Genomic DNA, 20755 nt, shown 5'->3' on the forward strand with positions numbered 1-20755 from the left:
AGGGCAGCTTGGAAGGGCCCTCACACAAACACACACACTTGCAGCGGTAGAAGACTGGCTGGAAAGCTTGAAGCAGCCGCTGCTACACAGGAGACGGATTGAAGAAAAGGAAATGTGAATTGGCAATTCCCCGTAGCTTGACCAGTTGTGGCCAGGAGCTAGGTGGAGTCATAGATTGGAAAAAAGTGTAGACTCAAACGTACTGGTCAGCTTCTGTTTTGACTTGAAATATTCATTTTAGGCTTCTCAGAAGTATGTAAAGGCAAGAAACAGGATGGGGGAGTGCCGGCCCTCAATGGCACCCACCTGAGAGATGCTGCGCTCTGGCCCGCTCCGGCTGCAAAAAAATTACTGATCCTGTGGACCACTGCATTGCTCTGATCTCCCAGAGCATCAGTTGGGCCTTACAGGGTGCTTTTCTAAGAAGTTATTGGCCTTTAAAAAACATTTGGGCTGCCATCTTCTTTGCTCAGCTCTCTACACATCAGTTGGTGTTCATTCGAGCATCTGGGTTGGTGCCTGTTGCCTCCATTGCATGTGTTTCTTGGCTTTCAGCTTTTACAGATTTATGAATACTCACTTGATTATTTAAGGTGGATTTACGAGAGCATAGTCATGTTCAAAGCTACTATACTTCAAACAAAGTCCATTTAAAAAATCAACCAAGAATGTTTGCTCTCCCAACCTCCAACAAAGGGCTGGCCAAAAGGATGCAAAATTGTGTGTAATCAAAGCAAGGTATAACAAAACGTTGAGGGCAATTTAAATACCATTCGTTGTAATTAAATTGTCAGCAGCATTTGCTAAGTGCCTTCCATTCTAGGCCTAATTCGATTTGGAGTAGGGCCAAAATGCAGAAGTAGGTTGCTGGATCGGATTTTAATTTTAATTTTATCTTCTCATCTGAACAAAAAAACTAGTTTTTCCTTTATTGAAAATGGTGGAAATGTTCCTGTTGGTGGAACAGTCCCTTCTACTTCTAAGCTATTGCTAACATTTTCATGGTAGAAACTGAATGAATGGGGGGAAACGGATAGCTAGCTTAGATAAATCTTTCACTGCTTGTGTTATGCCAGCTATAGGGGAAAGCTTAGACATTTAATTTAACTAGATCAGGGAGGAGGCAGAATGAAGAAGAGAGGAACTGGTGATGTGTGACCAGAATGGGCAAATGTCGCTGCTTCCTTGAGGGGAGTCCACAGGTAGTTGGTGATGCTGTGGCTGTTTTCATAGCTGCCTTTCTCTGCATATGTTGAAATTCCATGCGGTTCAAAATCAGGAGCAGTGTTCTTCCACAAAACCTTCACAACTTAAGAGCATAAAATTTGGCGAAGCCACACAAAAGTCATAGTTTTCTAAATGCACACACTGCGCTCTCTCTCGCTCTCCCTCCCTCCCTCCCTCCCTCCCTCCCCATCCTTCAGTCAGGTGAGCAAAAGGTGTTATGCCTGGGAAGGGACATAGTTTGGAGGATGATCCCAGGGGCCATATAGAGAGTCCTGAAGTGCTGCCTTCATCTTCCAGGCTCCTCTTATTGCACGAGGGGTTTTTCTTATTGCACGGGGATTTGAACCGCCGACCTTCTGATCGGCAAACCCTAGGCTCTGTGGTTTAATCCACAGCGCCACCTTCCTTTAATTACCCCCAATTTTAGCATCCTGCTCTTGTGGGAACAACATAACCAGTAGTGCCCCTGTAGTGGCCACCCATTGAGACCTTTCCTCCATGGGTGCTCTCTGGATGTCACCAGGGAGCAGGGCCAGGACTGGTGGGAGACACTGCCTTTTATCTTCTCCATATTGCTATTGTTTTGCTCCCCCCCCCTTTTGCTGCTGGATCATGACTGCTATGAGTTGACCTATAAGAATAGCAGCAGTTAATTTAATAGTAGGCACACCTGTCTTTTGTATTATCCATGAATAAAGTGGGCTTTTTATGTATGTGTGTATAGGGACCCAGGTGGCACTGTGGGTTAAACCACAGAGTCTAGGGCTTGCTGATCAGAAGGTCGGCAGTTCGAATCCCTGCAATGGGGTGAGCTCCCGTTGCTCGGTCCCAGCTCCTGCCAACCTAGCAGTTCGAAAGCACGTCAAAAGTGCAAGTAAATAAATAGGTACTGCTACAGCGGGAAGGTAAATGGCGTTTCCGTGCGCTGCTCTGGTTTGCCAGAAGCGGCTTAGTCATGCTGGCCACATGACCTGGAAGCTGTCTGTGGACAAATGCTGGCTCCCTTGGCCTATAGAGCGAGATGAGCACCGCAACCCCAGAGTCGGACACGACTGGACCTGATGGTCCGGAATAGACACATGGCTCTTCCCAAACTTCAGACCTACAATCTGCCCTCCCTGCATGGATGTCATGTCTACTACTAACAAGATAACACATTTTATTCCAAACCTCCCACTTGCCTTACCCCCCCCCCCCCGGCTTTGGACAATTGAGTGCTTCCCCCAAATTGTGTTTCTCTTTAACGCTTCTTTTCAAAGTTAATAGAGGTAGGCTGGAGGGTTCTCGTAATCAAATCGGAATTGTCTGAAGCGTGCCTGGCTTGCAGCCTTTGAGCATCTGATGAAACTGTTGTCTGTGTTCTCCTGGGTTACCTTGTGTTCCCTGAGATCTCACTGGTTGCTTTGCTCTGGGAATTTACAGCACACCCAGACACCGGTCCCCATCTGTTGCGGCTGCATCGCTCGCTGGACCTGAAACATTTCAATTTTGCTTTCTTTTCCCTGGGAATATTTATTCTTGTTAAGTGCATTTCTATGGATATTTCAACCCAAGGTGCAGGAATTTACAGAGCTGTAAGTAATGGATTTGTGTGAGTCATCTGTGTTTTTCCTGAGGCTGTAGAAGAAGCAGATAAACCGTGCCTGTTAAAGGGAAACTGTGTCTATCAGTGTGCAAGAAAGACCAAGGCTGGGAGGAAGGGGAGAGAAATTTGTTTGGCTGAATAGAAATAGTCCTTGTGTATTTTACTGAGTGGATGTGTTTTGTCTGTTCTGCGTGTCTAAACTGACACAGCGACGCTTTCCCCCTGATTACAGCGAGATGAAAGGTTGTAGATCATGTTCTCCTTCCAGGGTGTTTTTCAACCACAACTTTTTTCTCCTTAGCAATTTGCAGAGAAAGATTAGATATTCCAGGGAGATATTCAGTGGAGTGCAAGGGGTGTGGGTGAGAATTTGCTGAATGCATGTTTAACCATCTGTTCTCTGTACCCTGCAGTGTCTGTCTTCTGCTTGTCTGGTAGAAGCAGTCTCAGCTTACACACACACACACACACACACACACACACACATATGTATGCATGCATGTATCTTGGCTTAGTTGGAAGTTCATTAGTTGCAAACATTGCTGTTGATGGTGATCTTTTAAAAAAATATAGATATATTTTTCCAGTTTGAGATCTAATGAAAATGTTGGCTTTTATAAAGATTCACAGTTGAGGCAACTTTCAGTTTGTGTCAGACCTTTAAACCACAGGCACGTAAATCTCAAAGCACTCAAATCCTGTGAACAGAAGCTTATGTTGCAGCACAAAGCCAAACATATTGCCCCTGGCTTCAAAGAACCCATTGATACCGTACAATGTGTGCCGTGTGAAAATGGGGTTCCTTTGAGCTGCCCTGTACCTACAGCTAATCAGAAGGCATTGGACAAATCATGTAGCTTGTCATATTGTTTGCTGGAGGTGATTTCTTCTTCAAATTAAAGCATTTGAGCACAGTTTTTGTGCAGAAGCCACGGGCGCTTGATGCTTCTTCGTGCGTTGCTTCCTTTCTGCCATGACTCAAGGCAACTGCTGAAGTTCTGGCAGGTGGGCGATGCCAGGTGGGCCTCCTCTCTTCCCTCCCTTCCTCACCTGGCGGTTAAGATGGAAGCTATGCTTGCTGTCTGGGATGGTTGGCAGAGTCAGGGCAGCTGTGGAAGTTCAGGGGAGCAGTTGACCTCCCTGTGCCTGGCCATTAGGCCCTGGCAAATAGGACCTGTGGACTGGACAAAGGTGGTTGGCAGAATCAAGGCAGCTGTTCTACCTCTGGCAGGTGGGCAAAGCAAGGCCCATCTTCACCTTGCCTTCAGCCTATGGGTTGCTTCTCCACTTAACGTCACTTCCTGAGCGGTTTCCAGGGATGTTTGATTGCACCTGCTATTTACTGAGCATTCTTTCTGCAGGACGATTAGATAGCATTGGTTATTTAATGATTATTCATTATGATTTGGTTTTGGGAGCATAGATGGCATTGCACCAAGCAAGTATTATCCTGCATTTTCCAGCACATTTCCCCATCTCTTTCCTTACTGCAAAAAATGTTTGATCTTTGAGGGAAGTGAGTTTGTTGTGCGAGACCTCCAAATCCACTTTAAGGGTGCAATGTGAGTATGTGATTGCGTCCCACCCGAAAGCAGTGACGGTCTGGAAATGGCCCCTGTGCTAACAGGGCTTTGTTACTTATTCCGTTAGTAGGAAGAGGATTTAAAATGCAGGTCGAAGCAGCATTTGAGTTATTTTTATTAAGCATTAAATTTATATACCATCCTTCATCCGTAGATCTCAAGGTGGTTCACAGCATGCAAATACAGGACAAAAACACAAAATGCATAATAAAAACAAGAACAGGCACAAAACAAAGCAATAACCCCCTCCTCCCCACAAAAACATTTAAAATGATATAGGATGTTAGCCAAAAGCCTGGTTGAAGCGGCCTACAGCTATAATATCTGTTAGTACTTTTCCCTGTGAGTGACATCCTTCTGTAACGTCCACTCAGAAATAAGTTGCATTCAGCCAAGATATTTTCTAACGCTAATTGAAAACCACCTTTCACCTGTTCTACCCCTGTGTATGACTTTCTATTGATCCAAGTTGTGGGGGAAGTGATGAAAAGTCTCTGATTTGCCTTTTGAGTAGCCTTCCTTGAATGGACCAGTGTCAGTTTCTCTTCCTGTGGTGGTGGGAGAAGGTTTTAGTTATCGATTTCTTCTCGTATTTTCTTTCTTGAAACAAACAAACAAACAAGTACTGAAATAATGCTAAAAGGGAGGGGGGACGTGAATAAATTGTGTATGTATTCTGGAGAAGATTTTATTTGGGTTTTGCCTGATACACATTCTGTGTTCTGCAATCAACAGAAAATAAAAACAACATCGTCAAAATTAGGCCTGGGGAGTATACTGATATATCGCCCAGGACTGGTATGAGGAGCAGACCGATTGATTTCACTCAGTCAAAAGTTCCTTCCTTCAGCGGGCGCTGCTAGCAGAGGTGGTGGTACATTTTGTCCCACGTCCTGTGTGGAGTCAAAAAACGGACTTGCTTTTCCCTGGTGGTCTTCATTGCTTTGGTCTGTTGACTTTGAAGGCCAGCGTGGCACTTCAAAGCAACATGTGGAGCTACGGTAAGCAGCTTTTTAAATTTTCTGCTATACTGCCAGACATCATCAAGAGGAGCGTGCAAGACATTCTCAGGTGATCTTCCATTTATATATTGGCCAGGCTCAGACCTGCTTAACCTCTGAAATTGAGCCACATCAGGCCCTTTCAGCACATTGTTCATTTGTGCTTGGTCAGAGCACTTTATAATACAGTGGTGCCTTGGTTTAAGAACAGCCTAGTTTTTAATGAACAACTTGGATTAAGAACGCTGCAAACCCGGAAGTAGGTGTTTCGGTTTATGAACTTTGCCTTGGAATAAGAACACGTTTCGCTTCCTGTTGAGCCTGTCCCACTTGTAAATTGAGTTTCCCGCTGCTATGGGAAAGCATGCCTTGGTTTAAGAACGCTTTGGTTTAAGAACGGACTTCCGGAACGGATTAAGTTCGTAAACCAAGGTACCACTGTATGTTTAAAAATACCTAAGAGGATCCTGTTGCTCTCGTGTCCTGCCTGTAGGCTTCCCATGTGAATCTGGATGGCCACTGTAAGAACAAGATGATGACCTGATCCTGCAGGACTCCTTAAGAATGCCAAGGCACACAGTAAAACGGAACAGCCGACTTCGTTGCTTATACTCTTGTTTGCCGTTTCTAGTCTTCGAGGATTTGCATCTGACCTTTAGCAAAGCATGCCTGTCACAGAGTAGGTCCCCTGCAAGGAGGTCAGCCTTGCAAGACCAGAAGAGTGTAGCCCTGTGTATGTTTACTCGGAGTAAGTCCTGTTGAGTTTATGGGCTCAATCCTAGGAAGTGGATATTAGGCCACAGTCCTATGTGGGAGCAAGCCCTATTAAATTCAGCGGGAATTGCCCACAAGATAAAATTTTGCATAAAGATAACAAAAATACATTTAATAAAATCCCTGAATGAAAGCAAGATAAAAAAAAACACCAATGTTGTCAGAGATAAAACTGAGCAGGATTAGAAGGGCAGGGAAAGCTTGGGTAAGCATTTAAGTTTTAAACTTAATTCGAACATGCATTTTGTGTCTTTAGACAGTCTTCTTTCATAGAATCATAGAGTTGGAAGGGACCCTGAGGATCACCTAGCCCAGCCATCTGCAGTGCTGGAATATACAGCTGTTCCTCATGGGGATCGAACCTGCAACCTTGGCCTTATCAGCACCATGCTCTAACCAACTGAGCTATCCTAGCATGCTTATCCTAGAACGTCCGTCTGTACTTTGTACTGTGTAATTAGAGGTGGTATGTGTACAGGAGTGTTATTTCCATAATCTATTAAGTAGGTCCATGTTCCAATAAATTGTCCCCAGTCATTTGTCCCTTGGGGAGATAGATTAGATTAGAGAGACATTTCGGAAGGGGAGGTTGTTTGCTTTGAAATCTAAGCTCACCCCCACCCTCAGATACTGGAGCCAAGCAGTGCAAGTGGAGTTGGCTTCCTCCATCTTGTTCCACTTGCAGTTTTATCAAGAGCATCTGATTGGAAACAGGCTGTTAGTAGTGAAGAAACCTTAATCTGTTCCAGCCCAGGCAGTTATTATAATTTTATAATACAACAGGCTGTTAACTGTGAGAGGAGGGTCACCAAAGGCCTAGATTTGAAGTTCCAATGTTTGAGGCAAGAGTATTGGCAATGCCTATAGATTTTGTTTGTAGACCATCAAAGAGTTTGGGCTTCTGGTTTGGGCTGTGTCATACAGTATATCCCGGCTGGTTACGGTGATAAAGAACTCTTGCCAAATGGGTAGAAAGCTAAATAGACGTTTTAAGGAAGAAAACAACCATGCAATGCAGTCATAGCCTCTTCTGGGAAGTTTTTTGTGTTTGATGTTGTATTGTTCTTTTGTTTGGAGCTGCCCAGGGTAGCTGGAGCAGCCCAGTGAGATAGGCGGCATATACATTATTATTATTATTATTATCATTATCATTATCATTATTACTCCTACATTAAAACCAGCAATAAAATCCAAAACAATAATCGGTGAGAAAAAATGTAATCACCTAAAACAATACAGAAGATTTTAAACGCCACAGAAAATAAAAACGGTCTTAACCTGGCACAGAAAAGAATATAATGTTGGCCCTCATCTTCCTTCCTTCTGGAGGGTATTCCAGAGCTAAAGCCCCACCACCAAGAAGGCTCTCTCCTGTGTAAATGCACAACACAACTCATCTATAAATGGAAAAAGGACCTCATCTGAAGCTCTAAATGCATGAGGAAGGTTGATGTAGGAGGGGCCAGTGCTAGTCTCCTTGTGGAGAGGATTCTGCAGTAGACTATGCCCTCACTAGAATCATAGAGTTGGAAGAGACCACAAGGGCCATCCAGTCCCACCCCCTGCTGAGCAGGAAACACCATCAAAGCATTCTTGACATATGTCTGTCAAGCCTCTGCTTAAAGACCTTCAAAGAAGGAGACTCCACCACACTCCTTGGTAGCAAATTCCACTGCTGAACAGCTCTTACAGTCAGGAAGTTCTTCCTAATGTTTAGGTGGAATCTTCTTTCTTGTAGTTTGAATCCATTGCTCCGTGTCCGCTTCTCTGGAGCAGCAGAAAATAACCTTTCTCCCTCCTCTATATGACATCCTTTTATATATTTGAACATGGCTATCATATCACCCCTCAACCTTCTCATCTCCAGGCTAAACATACCCAGCTCCCTAAGCCATTCCTCATAAGGAATCATTTCCAGGCCTTTGACCATTTTGGTTGCCCTCTTCTGGACACGTTCCAGCTTGTCAGTATCCTTCTTGAACTGTGGTGCCCAGAACTGGTGAGGTCTGACCAGAGCAGAATACAGTGGTACTATTACTTCTCTTGATCTAGATGCTATACTCCTATTGATGCAGCCCAGAATTGCATCGGCTTTTTTAGCTGCTGCATCACACTGTTGACTCATGTCAAGTTTGTGGTCTACCAAGACTCCTAGATCCTTTTCACATGTACTGCTCTCAAGCCAGGTGTCTCCCATCCTGTATTTGTGCCTTTCATTTTTTTTGCCCAAGTGTAGTACTTTACACTTCTCCTATAAAGGCCCTGCTCCATTCTTACAACTTACTGCAGCATTTTGTTTTTGTAGGAGGCTAGTTGAAAAGAGCATTCCTGATGCTCATTCCCTAATTTCACTTTTTCATCTCTGTCATGGTGGGACTGATAAAATTACTTGACAGGATGGCCGGTCTAATGACATACCTCCAGGAAGACTGATGAATAAACATACTTTGTTATCTGTCTCCATTTTCCTGAATGTAATCACAGGAGCTCCTTTCTACCAGATGAATTTGTTTCTTTTTCTTAGCCATTGTCAGAACCAGATGCCACAAACTTCAGAGTTTGGAGAAAACAGCATCTAATCTTGCTAGGACAGCATTGCTCTGTTTCCCTGAGCAAACAAATATGGCCATGTTTCCTATTGATTTGTAGAGATTGGTAATCTTTGTAATGAATCAAAACTGCCATCCTTCATAAGATGTCATACTTGTTCCTTGATGTAGTCAACAATGCAGCTCTGTGCATTGTATCATGGTTGTTGACTTGGAGTGTGAGCTGGCAAATGATCTTCCGTCTTGGGGAGGGACTGTAGCCCAGTGGCCAAGCTCATACTTTGTATGCAGGACACCCCAGTTTCAATCCCCTGATAGCTCTAGCCCAGTGGTTCTTCAAAAGTAGGGGGTCTACGGCTTGGCTTTTGAAAAACAGGGGGTCCACAGAATTTAGCTAATTGGGACCCACTGCCCTAGTTAAAAGGATCAGGTAGCAGGGATGAGAATACTCCTCTATCATAGAGTTTCTTTTCTACTCACCCACCTTATTGAGCAAACACCGAGGATCTTGGGGCTTTGGGATGTGGACTCCAAGTGAGTGATCTTACAACACTGAGCATTGCTGTGGACACCTAACCAGGCCAATTTAAGGTTTGAGCCCGTGCTTCAAACTTCCCTTTGTTGAGTCCCTTCCTCAGCCAAGTACCACGGTACCTTTCAGCAGTCTCTCTTCTGTGTAAGTGGGGTCCCTCCTATCTGGGTGCGCATCTTGAAGCTGCCATTTTTACTTCCACCAGTGCCTTAGAATTTCACTACATCAACTGCCTGGGACTGATAAAAGCACCAGCATACATATTTCAAAGCAGAGACCCAGGGACAGTTATTTACAATACGCCTTGCCAGGGTACTGAGACCCTGGTAGCTGCCCAGGAATTCTGTGAGTTGTCTCTGGGTCTGAAAATGAAAGAAATGCAATGCAAGTTGTGACTTGCCACGTTCAGCCTGCTGTGTTCCAGAGAACTTACTCCTGACACATACCTGATTTTTTTTAAAAAAATAAAAATATATATACAAGGAATAATCTCTTAAATTTACTTCCGCCAACTCCCAAACATCTCATTTTAGCTGCATAACACAAAAGATGTTTTGATAAGAACAGGTTGTGTCTCCAGAACAGTCAGGTACAAAAAAAAATGTATTCACAGTTTTGTCTTTTTAAATTCAGTTTCATCTGCCTCCATCTTAACCAAGCTTGACACTAATCAGGGACAGACTCTAGAAGTGAAGCAGTGTAGCATCCCCCCCCCCAATGCTGAGATGCACAAAGAATATAGATCTGGAAATATTAGAGCTCTTCGTGGACTTTTCTCACCATAATTGTGGGTGGAGAAAAGGGATGAGTACAGGTGGGAAGGACACATCATTTCTCCAGATTTCTCCAAGGGCAATAGAAATTCTCTAATTGTTTCCTGGGGTGGGGCTCGCCATTAACTGTGAGAACAGCACAGCTATTTTTCGTTTTCCTAAGTTTGGAGTTTTTGTTGTTATTGCTGCCACTGCCACGGCAAGTGGCAGCAACATCAACCCTGGCCACCATTTTGTACCTCCCACATTGCCCCATCTTTCCACAGCATTGGAGGGAAAGTGGGGGATGGCAGCCATCTCACACACAGCCGGGGGGTGGGGGGTGGGAGGAGAATATCCTGGGGAAATTCTGCAAAGTGGAAGGGGGAAAAAAGAGAGAAAAATCTCAGACATTTTCTCAGAAAATTTGACCCCATTGGGTCTACATAGACTTTCTGATTCTCTTCAATTTTGCTTATTTGCCATTTATTTTACTTCATTTTATCCATATTAGTATTTGTTGTATTTAACTGAGTATGCTGGTTTTTTACTGTATAGTAAATTAAAGTAGTACCTCGGGTTACAGACACTTCAGGTTACAGACACTTCAGGTTACGGACTCCGCTAACCCAGAAATAGTACCTCGGGTTGAGAAATTTACCTCAGGATGAGAATCCTGCAGCGGCAGCGGGAGGCCCCATTAGCTAAAGTGGTAACCTCAGGTTAAGAACAGTTTCAGGTCAAGTACGGACTTCCAGAACCAATTACACTCATACTTTGGGTTAAGTACGCTTCAGGTTGAGTACTCCGCGTACCCGTCTGGAACGGATTAATACACTTTCCATTACTTTCAATGGGAAAGTTTGCTTCAGGTTAAGTACGGTACGCTTTGGTTTAAGTACTCCACAGACTGGCTGGAACGGATTAATCCACTTTCCATTATTTTCAATGGAAAAGTTCACTTCAGGTTAAGTACGCTTCAGGTTAAGTACAGACTTCCAGAACCAATTGTGTACTTAAACCGAGGTACCACTGTACATCACATTAGTTTTTGTTAGAATGGGTAGAAGTCGTCACTGTGCCTGAACATCCATCATGTCCCTGTGTTTCTCTCGCTCTCCGCACTTGCTTATCTGCCAAAAACGTGGACAGTTAACATTTTGACTATAGTGCAGTTGTCTCTTATGCTTTGTATAGTACTAGGAACACACCGAAGGTTTTGAGTGCATGGTAAATGTTGTTCTGCTGAATAATCTTGAGCAGCGACGACCCTTCCACCCACCTCAGCTGCCAATCTCTGTGGAACGATGGAAATGACAGTGGCTTCCCCCTATGCAGAGTTGTTGTGAAGATGAAACAAATCAAGGATTCGAAAGATGTTTGCGAATCAGAAGCACTGTGTAAACAATTGATAATAACGGTAATCTTCAGGCTATAATATCCTTGCGTGCCAGCTGATCTCTTTGCTCATGAGAATTACTCATGGCTATTAACCAAAAAGAATGTACAGAGCAAGCAGGAAGAACAGCTGTTTCCCTAACTTCTGAGAGATGGGAGCGTGGCCTTCGCTCTGCTTGTGTTTTTGAGATTTTGCACGTTTTTACGTGATTCGGACAACAGCATAGAGCAAAATTTAAAGGCAAAACTGATTGCCGCTGTGGCGCCGCATTGGTGCAGTTCTTTCAACTTCCTGGTCCAGAGCAAGCTTCTGTCAGGGACCAGGAGTCGGCTTCAGGTGATGGAAGACTCCAAAACAGAAAGGGAAGGGCACATTGTGACACACCCTGGAAGCGTTGCCACTCTGTGATGCATGTGTCCCCCTGGCCAGAGGATGTGGCACTCCCATCTTCAGACTCGGGAAACCTCCATGGAGTACAAATGGAGAGGGCTGTGCCTCTTTAAGTGAAGGAGTGTCTTCTGGTTTGGGCAGAACTCTCAATCTGGAATCAGCTGTGCACACAGGGCTACATAGGGCTGGAGCTCAGTTTGTTCCCTGCAGGGGCAACGTAGAGGTTTTGGGTTCATGGAAGATAGCCTGAAAGCCTGCATTCAGTCTGAGTCTTTCTCTACCTAGCGTTGCTTCTGTTTGCCTGGTACCCAGCCTGTGTTCTGCCTTGCCTTGAGCACAGAGCACGACAGTTGCAAGATGCTCTGTGTCCAGCATGACTCGCTAGAACGAAACCTTATGGTCTGTGGTTTAGAGGGCAGAGCAGCTTAGTTCAGTTGCTAACATGGCGCTGGGATGCAAAGGTGGGTTTTGTCTACTTCCTTTGTGTGCTAGACACTTCACCGATTGAATGAGTACAGGGATTTTCAGTGATATTAAAATGCAAACATAACAACGGGGCATGGGCTGCAGCCATCTTGCTGAATCATAGACTAGTTGGAAGGGGGCCTTAAGGCCCCCTAGTCCAACCCCCTGCAATCCAGGAATATTTTGCCCAATGTGAGGCTCGAACCAACAACCCTGAGATTAAGAGTCTGGACCCTGCCTGGATGGGAGATGTCATGGGGACCCCATGCATTCAGCCAAGAGTTTCATGGGAGAAAGGTGGCGTTTAAATCCAATAGATGATGAATAATACATTTAGGGGGCAGTCATCAGGTCTGCAATGCCACAGCTCTTGGGCCTTTCAATGATCTGAACACAGGAATGTACAATGAAGCATGTCTACTCAGAAGTAAGTTCCACTGTGTTCAATGCAGCACAATCCCAGGAAAGTGGAAGCAAACGGATTGTGCTTTTAAGCAGAAGTTCCATAACTGTGCAGGCGCCCCACACTGTGCAGGGAACACAAAAAGATTCAGGCATCTTTTGTCATTATCTCCTATTGAAAAGCAGTACAAAAAATCCTGTTCTATTTATCCTGTAGGTGTCCATCTGCTGTTTGTGACGAATGTTCTATCCATAACAGGAGGACTTCTGAGTGCAAAATAACTACAAAAAGCAAAGAACCTCAAGCCCCACCAGTCACAAAATAAAATTACATTATACAATGTGAAGATTTAGAAATGTGGCAGCATTATAAATCCTCTTAATGTAGACCTTGGGGCCAGTTTCTTTCCAGAAATGAAAGCAAAGTATATAAATAAGAGGCAGCTGGTAAATAGCATAGACAAATCCATACAGTTTTTACGTGCAGCCTACTTGCACAAACAATAACTTTCTTGACAAAAGTGGCTGGGGCAACCCAGTCAGGTGGAAACGGTATAAGTAAATTGTTATAATTATTATTCACAAAAACCAAATCAGCAGATTTTTTTTAAAAAATAACTTTTTTGAAAGGCCTAGCCCAGCCAGTCCTCGGGTTTCTTTTTGCTTGATTTGATTTGCTACTACTCCCACCCATCCTCCTGTTGTAGCTCTTCCTCTGTTTGCTTCCTGAATGATCAGAGATCGATGAAGGCTGCATTGCTTACTGGCTTGTGTGAATGTACCGTTCTGCCATAGCTGCCAAGTTTTCCCTTTTCTCACGAGGAAGCCTATTCAGCATAAGGGAATTTCCCTTTAAAAAAGGGATAACTTGGCAGCTATGCGTTCTGCATCTGTTACCACCCACTCTCTTGGAGTCATGTTGAAAGCCAGCCACCCCAGTTCTGACACCTGACAATTTAGCTTGTCACTCTTTCAAGAGAAAACACACACACACACACCCTTGGTGAAGTGTGCAGAACGTCAAACCCAGGAGAATGAACCAATGTTTGAGCCTTGGAAGTAAATCATCGCTATAAACCAAAGGAAACAAATGGGTTTTCATAAGCTCTGATTCTGCATTTTTAACAGCAGGCTGTAGAGATTCTTCTCTGCATGACTTCTCTGCAGATACTTGTCTGTGGCCTTCCCTATGTGTTATTCAGATATGATGGGCCAAGCTTATATATCAAGTAGCTTTTGCTCATACTCAGTTTTGAAGGGAGCTCTATGGTTTGGTGTCTAATGAGCTGTGCACAGGGCAGACTATGGGTTGGTGGGGACCCACATCTCCAAGCTTTTCTCTCTTTGTTCAAGGCAATCTCTGGAACCTCATGGCTCTTGAAGCTTCAGCTTTGAAATCTGGTATGAGAGAGCAGGGAAGTTGGGACTGTCATGAGTGGCTAATCTCCTTCCCCCCCTGCACCAAGCCACAACTTTGCCTGTGGATCCTTCCCAAGGCAAAATAGTTTTCATAGGACATTGGTAGGTTTCATAGGGCATTTGTGTTTGGCATTGATGCTTCACTTTTTTGGAAATGTTGGAAAATATGCCCTTTTCTGGGTATCTCTGGTGCTTTCCAGATTTGGGGCTTAAGATGTAAAAGGCCACTGGATCACCTAATTTAGGTTTGTCTGAGATGCCAAGAATTTGAGATTAGCATTACTGATTTATTCTTTTAAAACCATCCACATTCGGGTCCTTAAACAAAAATAATCACTTGAAAGAAATCTGACTTGAATCCCTCTGATGCCCCCACCCCCTCTGCGGCTTCAATAAGTCCCTGTCAGTAACCATTATTTGTCCCAAATTGAAGAGGTTGCAGGTTGGAAAGTGTTCTTCAATAAAGGCCATCACTCACTGGCAGAGCACATGTGAGTTACTGAGCACAGTGGGTTATTGAGAAGCAGATTAATCCAACAGAGAATGTGGCATTTAACAGGAAAAGGTCGCAAGGTAGAGGATAGAGCGTTGTACTTTGGCTGGGCACAAATCCTTTTCTGCACCTGAGAAAGGATTTGAACCCAGCCCTAGGAGGTGATTTGAGCCTAGGGTTCATGCAACACACTCTCCTCTTCGTCTGTGCACATTATCAGTACATGTTTGCTAAATAGCAACATACTAAAACAGCACATAGTTCAATAAGCACAAAAGTCAATCTGACAGTGAGCAACCAGCAGAGGGAGGGATGTAATTACAGTTTATTTTCCTTAATTAAGGATGACTTGTTTCATAAGTGTAATTTTCTTCGCATCACTCAAAGCTGTCTGATCACCAGTGCAAATACCACCACCGCTACCCCAGCTTTTGTTAATCATTGCTAATTAATTTAACGAGAACATAGCTCCTGCTAATCGAAATATATTGAATGGTGGCACAAAGGGAATCATCTCCTTTGAATTTAATTTGAAGTGTTGCACTGATTGCAATCTTCTGTTCTGAATGTCTTCTGCTTCCTGCAAGGTCCGTAGATTGCTAGTGGTGATATTATGCCAACAAATGTTTGTGTTTTATTGAGTTACCCTTGGGAATATGATACTGGGGTATGCAGAGAGAGGCTGCTAGGGAAATCAGGGTACTGCTCCCATTCTGCATTTGAGAGCATTCTAATCCAGAACCTTCTAGAAAGAGAATGAACTGGAATTAACAGGGCTATTTTTAACTGACTCAGAAGATGGGCAGAACGTGTATCATGTATGAGAGAGCAGGAATAGATTTAGATCTTCTGTTCTCCCTTTTCTGGAAAAGAGAGAGTTGTTTTGTAGAGTGGAGAAGGGCCATAGAGAACCTTTTGTCTGCTTTAGGGACTAAAAGGAACCAAAATAGCAAAGAGCATTGAAGGATCCAGTCTCATAACTGTGAAGGAAAAGTTGACCCCAGGTAACTATTAAACCACCTTGCTGAATGCAATGTGGACCTGCCCATCGTGAACTACATTGTGAACTACATCGTGAACTGCCCATGCTTTGAACTACATCTCTTATCCCAGCCAGCCAGCATGACCAATGGTCAGGAATGAATGGAGTTTTAGTCCAAAACATCAGGAGGGCATCGGGTTGGGGAAAGTGTTGAAGCCTCTAGGATAGCCATGTTACCTGTTTTGTGATTTTACTTCAGACCTTTGTGAGACTTATGAGGAATGGTTGAAGGAGCTGGGTATGTTTAGCCTGGAAAAGAGAAGACTGGGAGGAAATATAATAGCCATCTTCAAATATCTCAAGGGCTGTCACAAGGAAGATGGAGCAAGTTTGCCCCCCCCCCCCCCCCCCGTTCTGGAGGGCAGAATTCAAACCAGTGGCTTCAAGTTATAAGAAAGGAGATTCTGGCTAAAACTTAAGGAATAAATTTCTGAAAGTAAGAGCTGTTTGACAGTGGAACTGACTCCCTCTGGAGACAGTGGACTCTCCTTCCTTCGTTTTTAATGCCATAAATGCTTTAGTTGAGATTCCTGCATTGCAGGGGGTTGTACTAGATGACCCTCAGGGTCCCTTCCACCACTACAATTCAATGATTTTATGATTCTGTCTTATCAAGTATTTTCAGAAGAATTTCTGTTTCCACAAACAATCGGCGAGCCAGTATGGTGTAGTGGTTAGAGCGTTGGACTAAGAGCTAGAAAACCAGTGTTTGAATCCTCACTTGGCCATGAAGCTCACTGGGTGATGTTGGGCCAGTCACTTGCTCTTGGCCTGGCCTACCTCACATGTTTGTTGTGGGGATGAAATTTGGAGGGGGAAAACATTATAAGCCACCTGGAGCTCCATGGAAGAAAGGCAGGGCGATAATTCAATAAAGGAGTACAGAATTCTCCCCTCTCCCTTTTCCCGTGTTCCTGTTGGTTCTTTAAGTTGGCAATCTGATTAGTGTCCCTTAACACACTGGACAGGCAAATCCCCTGTGCAATTGCAAACACATACACTTGTCATATTCACACATCTTAGGTGTACTGTTGTGACAATAGGTTTTCATCTAAAAATGCTACCGGTATTAGCATCTCATTTCCTCGGAGATTCTAGGCGACAGCTGATTCACCTACTATATATTTTGGAAAATAGTTTATGCCTGTCCATCTGTTCTCTGTGGGTTTGGATCATAGTTAATCCATTTTATGATCTAGTTGTTTTAGTTTTGATTGATGTTTTGGGTATTTTATAAAGATAAGTGTGATAAAATAGAGAAATAGATAAAGAAGTAAAAAAGGGTAAAGGTGAAGGACTCCTGGATGGTTAAGTCCAGTCAACGGCAGCTATGGGGTTGCGGTGCTCATCTCACTTCAGGCTGAGGGAGCTGGTGTTTGTCCGCAGACAACTTTCCGGGTCAAGTGGCCGGCATGACTAAACTGCTTCTGGCGCAATGGAACACACCGTGACGCAAAGCAGAGCGCACGCAAATGCCATTTACCCTCCCGTTGCAGTGGTACCTAGTGCTTTCTTTTCTGGGGGGATGCAGGGGTATGCATAACCCCTAAACATTTTGTGAATCTTTGTACTTTTGTCCATTTACTGTATTTATTTTGCACAATTTGAACTATAAAGTGGTGATTTTCTTGAGTCAAAATGAGAGTACGCCTAAACATTTTTTTTAGAAAAAAAGCACTGGCGGTACCTATTTATCTACTTGCACTGGTATGCATGGGCGTACCCAGCATGGGGCGGTGGGGCAGCTGTCCCCCTAGAAGCAGGGCAGCTGGAGAGGACAGGCAGGGACACTGCCTGCTGTGCTCTGCCTCAGCCTGCCGTGCAAATGAAGTGCCGTGGAGCATTGTGGGGCAGCACTTTCTGTGCTGTGCTCGCTGTGACTTGAAAGAGTGTGGGCTGAAGTAAGCCCAGGTCCAGGTCCTGGTTTGCTTCAACGGAGGCAGCTTCGCTGCTGCTGCCTCTTTTTAGTCACCGCTGCCATTAAAGGAGCAGGAGAGGCAGGAGTGCAAGCACGGGTGGCTCCGTGTGCTGCCTTGCAAACGGTCCCCTTTCCTCTGGGGGGCGTGGACGTTGACCATGCCTCCTGGGGGGATCCTGGCCACGTCATTGCCAGCTAGCCAATCGGGTGGCTGGGGAGCGTGGCTGGTGTGCCCCCCCTAGCTTTGATCCTGGGTACGCCCATGCTGGTATGCTTTTGAACTGTTAGGTTGGCAGGAACTGGGACAGAGCAACGGGAGCTCACCCTGTCACGCTGATTCAAACCGCTGACTTTCCAATCGGGAAGCCCAAGAGGCTCAGTGGTTTAAACCACAGTGCCACCTGCTCCCCTTGGTGGGGAACTGACACGTGATCAATTATGTACCATTTACGGACTGAAAGCAACAACTGCAGCATATACTGATTGTATTGGATGGATTGAGTTCTGTTGGAGGAGTGGGTTGAAGAAAAGGAACATTGGCAATTTCCGCTCCCGTTTCTACTTTCAATGGAATTCTCTGATATCCCTCCTCCCAGGTATGTAGGAATAGAATAGCAGGCCAAATGCCTGTTTGGGAAGGCAAACATTATCTGGGACTGTACAGTGGAAGAGTGAAGCTGCTCAAATAAGTGGATAAACAGCCAGCAAATAAGTTAAGTGACACCCCCCCCCACTACAAAACTCAGAGCTGCTTTTCATTTTATAAAATGACTTCTGAAGCTTCCTTTTGCATACTACATATTGCATTTCTATTCTACGTGCCAGTATTGCATTGCCTTTTAGAAACTTTAACTGAAAGACTATAATTTTCCTTTTTTCTTTTCTCCTAGGATCTCAGCTCATTTGCCATGCCATTCTTGGATGGAGATGTGGACGGTGCAGAAAAGCATGCTTCACGGAAGGTAGGACTTTCTGAGTCTTCTTTCTATCTCTTGCTAGTGAAAACTGGCGGTGCTTCCTGTTGGGATATTCCATTCCACCTTAAGGGCAGACGTGTGAGATTGTTGCATGTCACATTTCTGTTTACGTTCCAGCACAGACTGCTGGGAACTTCCGTTGTGTACAGCTTTTGCTTTTGAGACTCTCTGAGGAGACGAAGGAGAGACGACACGTTTTTTCTTTATCCTGTTTTATCCTTAATAAATCTGCTTGTAATTATGCTTTCACAAGCCTCTCATGCCGCTTCTGTTCGCGCAGCACGCTGCTAATTTAGTGTGCTCAGACTTCTGAAGTCTGAGTCGCTGGATTACATTGCACCAGAGATCGGGGATCGTCCAGCATGTTGGCAGGAAAGGCATGATCCAGCTGGGGGCTAGCCAGCTGGCCTCTCAACCCCCTCTGGATGGCGACACTTCCATCAATCTTCCCAGAATTCAGACACCTGTTTCCCTGAGTTCACTTCGGCCATGTTGGTTTGTCCAGATACGGCTGATTCAGCTGAATATTTTTAAGTGGAAGTCCCTTGTCCCCTCTGTGATTGATGATGTGGTCAAGTGGTCTTGGGAAAAGGCCTCTTCTATGGCAAAAGGAAGCCACCCTTATCCTGACCTGTGGATCTGGTTCCACCAGAGGCGCTTCCACAGGACCAGCTTGCTCTGTGAGGAAAATGGAGGCATGGGCTTGCTATAACCTTTTCACCTTGGACATGTGAACAGACCCTTTAGCAAGCTAAAATCCCTCCAGGAGAGGCAAAAGCCCACTCAAACTGGTTTAGAAGGTAAGAAATTCAACTGCCAGGCAGCCCAAAACAAATAGCTCAAACATAGACAGTGGTGTGCATTCAGATGCAATGGTAAACCATGGTTTGGCATTACATGTATGAACAGCCACAATATATGGGATATGATCTCCTTCTCTTTGCACACTGCCAATTCAGAATTGTTGTTTAATCGTTTAGTCGTGTCCGACTCTTCGTGACCCCATGGACCAGAGCACGCCAGACACTCCGGTCTTCCAGTGCCTCCCAAAGTTTGGTCAGACTCATGTTGGTGGCTTTGAGAACATTATCCAACCATCTCGTCCTCTGTCATCCCCTTCTCCTTGTGCCCTCAATCTTTCCCAACATCAGGGTCTTTTCCAGGGAGTCTTCTCTTCTCATGAGGTGGCCAAAGTATTGGAGCCTGAGCTTCAGGATCTGTCCTTCCAGTGAGCACTCCTTCAGAATGGATAGGTTTGATCTTCTTGCAGTCCATGGGACTCTCAAGAGTCTCCTGCAGCACCATAATTCAAAAGCGTCAATTCTTCGGCGATCAGCCTTCTTTATGGTCCAGTTCTCACTTCCACACATTACTACTGGGAAGACCATAGCTTTAACTATACAGACCTTTGTCGGCAAGGTGATGTCTCGCTTTTTAAGATGCTGTCTAGGTTTGTCATTGCTTTTCTCCCAAGAAGCAGGCGTCTTTTAATTTTGTGACTGGTGTCACCATCTGCAGTGATCATGGAACCCAAGAAAGTAAAATCTCTCACTGCCTCCATTTCTTCCCCTTCTATTTGCCAGGAGGTGATGGGATCAGTGGCCATGATCTTAGTTTTTTTGATGTTGAGCTTCAGACTATATTTTGCGCTCTCCTTTTTCACCCTCATTAAAAGGTTTTTAATTCCTCCTCACTTTCTGCCATCCAGGTTGTGTCATCAGCATATCTGAGGTTGTTGATATTTCTTCCAGCAATTTTAATTCCGGCTTGGGATTCATCCAGTCCAGCCTTTCACATGATGAATTCTGCATATAAGTTAAATAAGCAGAACTGAGTTGTTGGCAAATAATATTTGTATGTCTGAATGGGGCAAACCATGATTTGCATAATTCATTGTTTTCCAGCAAATTAGGAGCAAGCTATTATTTTTCTCTTTTGCCTCCCTTTGTGCAGAAAGGACAGGGGAAGAGCTTTGTTGTTAAATCTGCTACTCTTGCGATATTCCACCTCTTAGGACAGCTTCGAGAAAAATGCCGGGAACGCATCTTTTTGCCTGTTAAGGTTTCACAAAACCCTTTGCCTTAGTAAGCAGAGATCCATTTTAAATTCTGCAGAGCTGACTCACACCTTTCACAATGAAGCATTAAGCACGACACACTTTAGGAGTGTAGAATCTGATTGCCTGAGAAGAAAAAAATGGTTCTTAAGTGAAGCTACATTACAGCACCTTAAACGTTTTGGCGTCGC

The 20755-nt window shown here is 44.5% G+C and overlaps 1 protein-coding gene across 6 annotated transcripts in view; it reads left to right on the forward strand.

Moving 5' to 3' along the window:
* Window positions 1-20755, forward strand: part of PRKAG2 (protein kinase AMP-activated non-catalytic subunit gamma 2) — a 185738-nt gene that overhangs the window by 43176 nt on the left and 121807 nt on the right. For all 6 annotated transcript variants that reach the window (XR_015946316.1, XR_015946315.1, XR_015946314.1 and 3 more), the window contains exon 2: window positions 18422-18493. Coding sequence is in view for 2 of the 6 variants with exons in the window: in XM_035129352.3 (XP_034985243.1) it covers window positions 18422-18493 (72 nt within the window). In the remaining 4 variants the exon portion in view is untranslated. The remainder of the gene's footprint in view (window positions 1-18421; window positions 18494-20755) is intronic.

This window comes from Zootoca vivipara, chromosome 11 (assembly GCF_965207765.1).
Source record: "Zootoca vivipara chromosome 11, rZooViv2.hap1.1, whole genome shotgun sequence".
Lineage (NCBI taxonomy): Eukaryota > Metazoa > Chordata > Lepidosauria > Squamata > Lacertidae > Zootoca > Zootoca vivipara.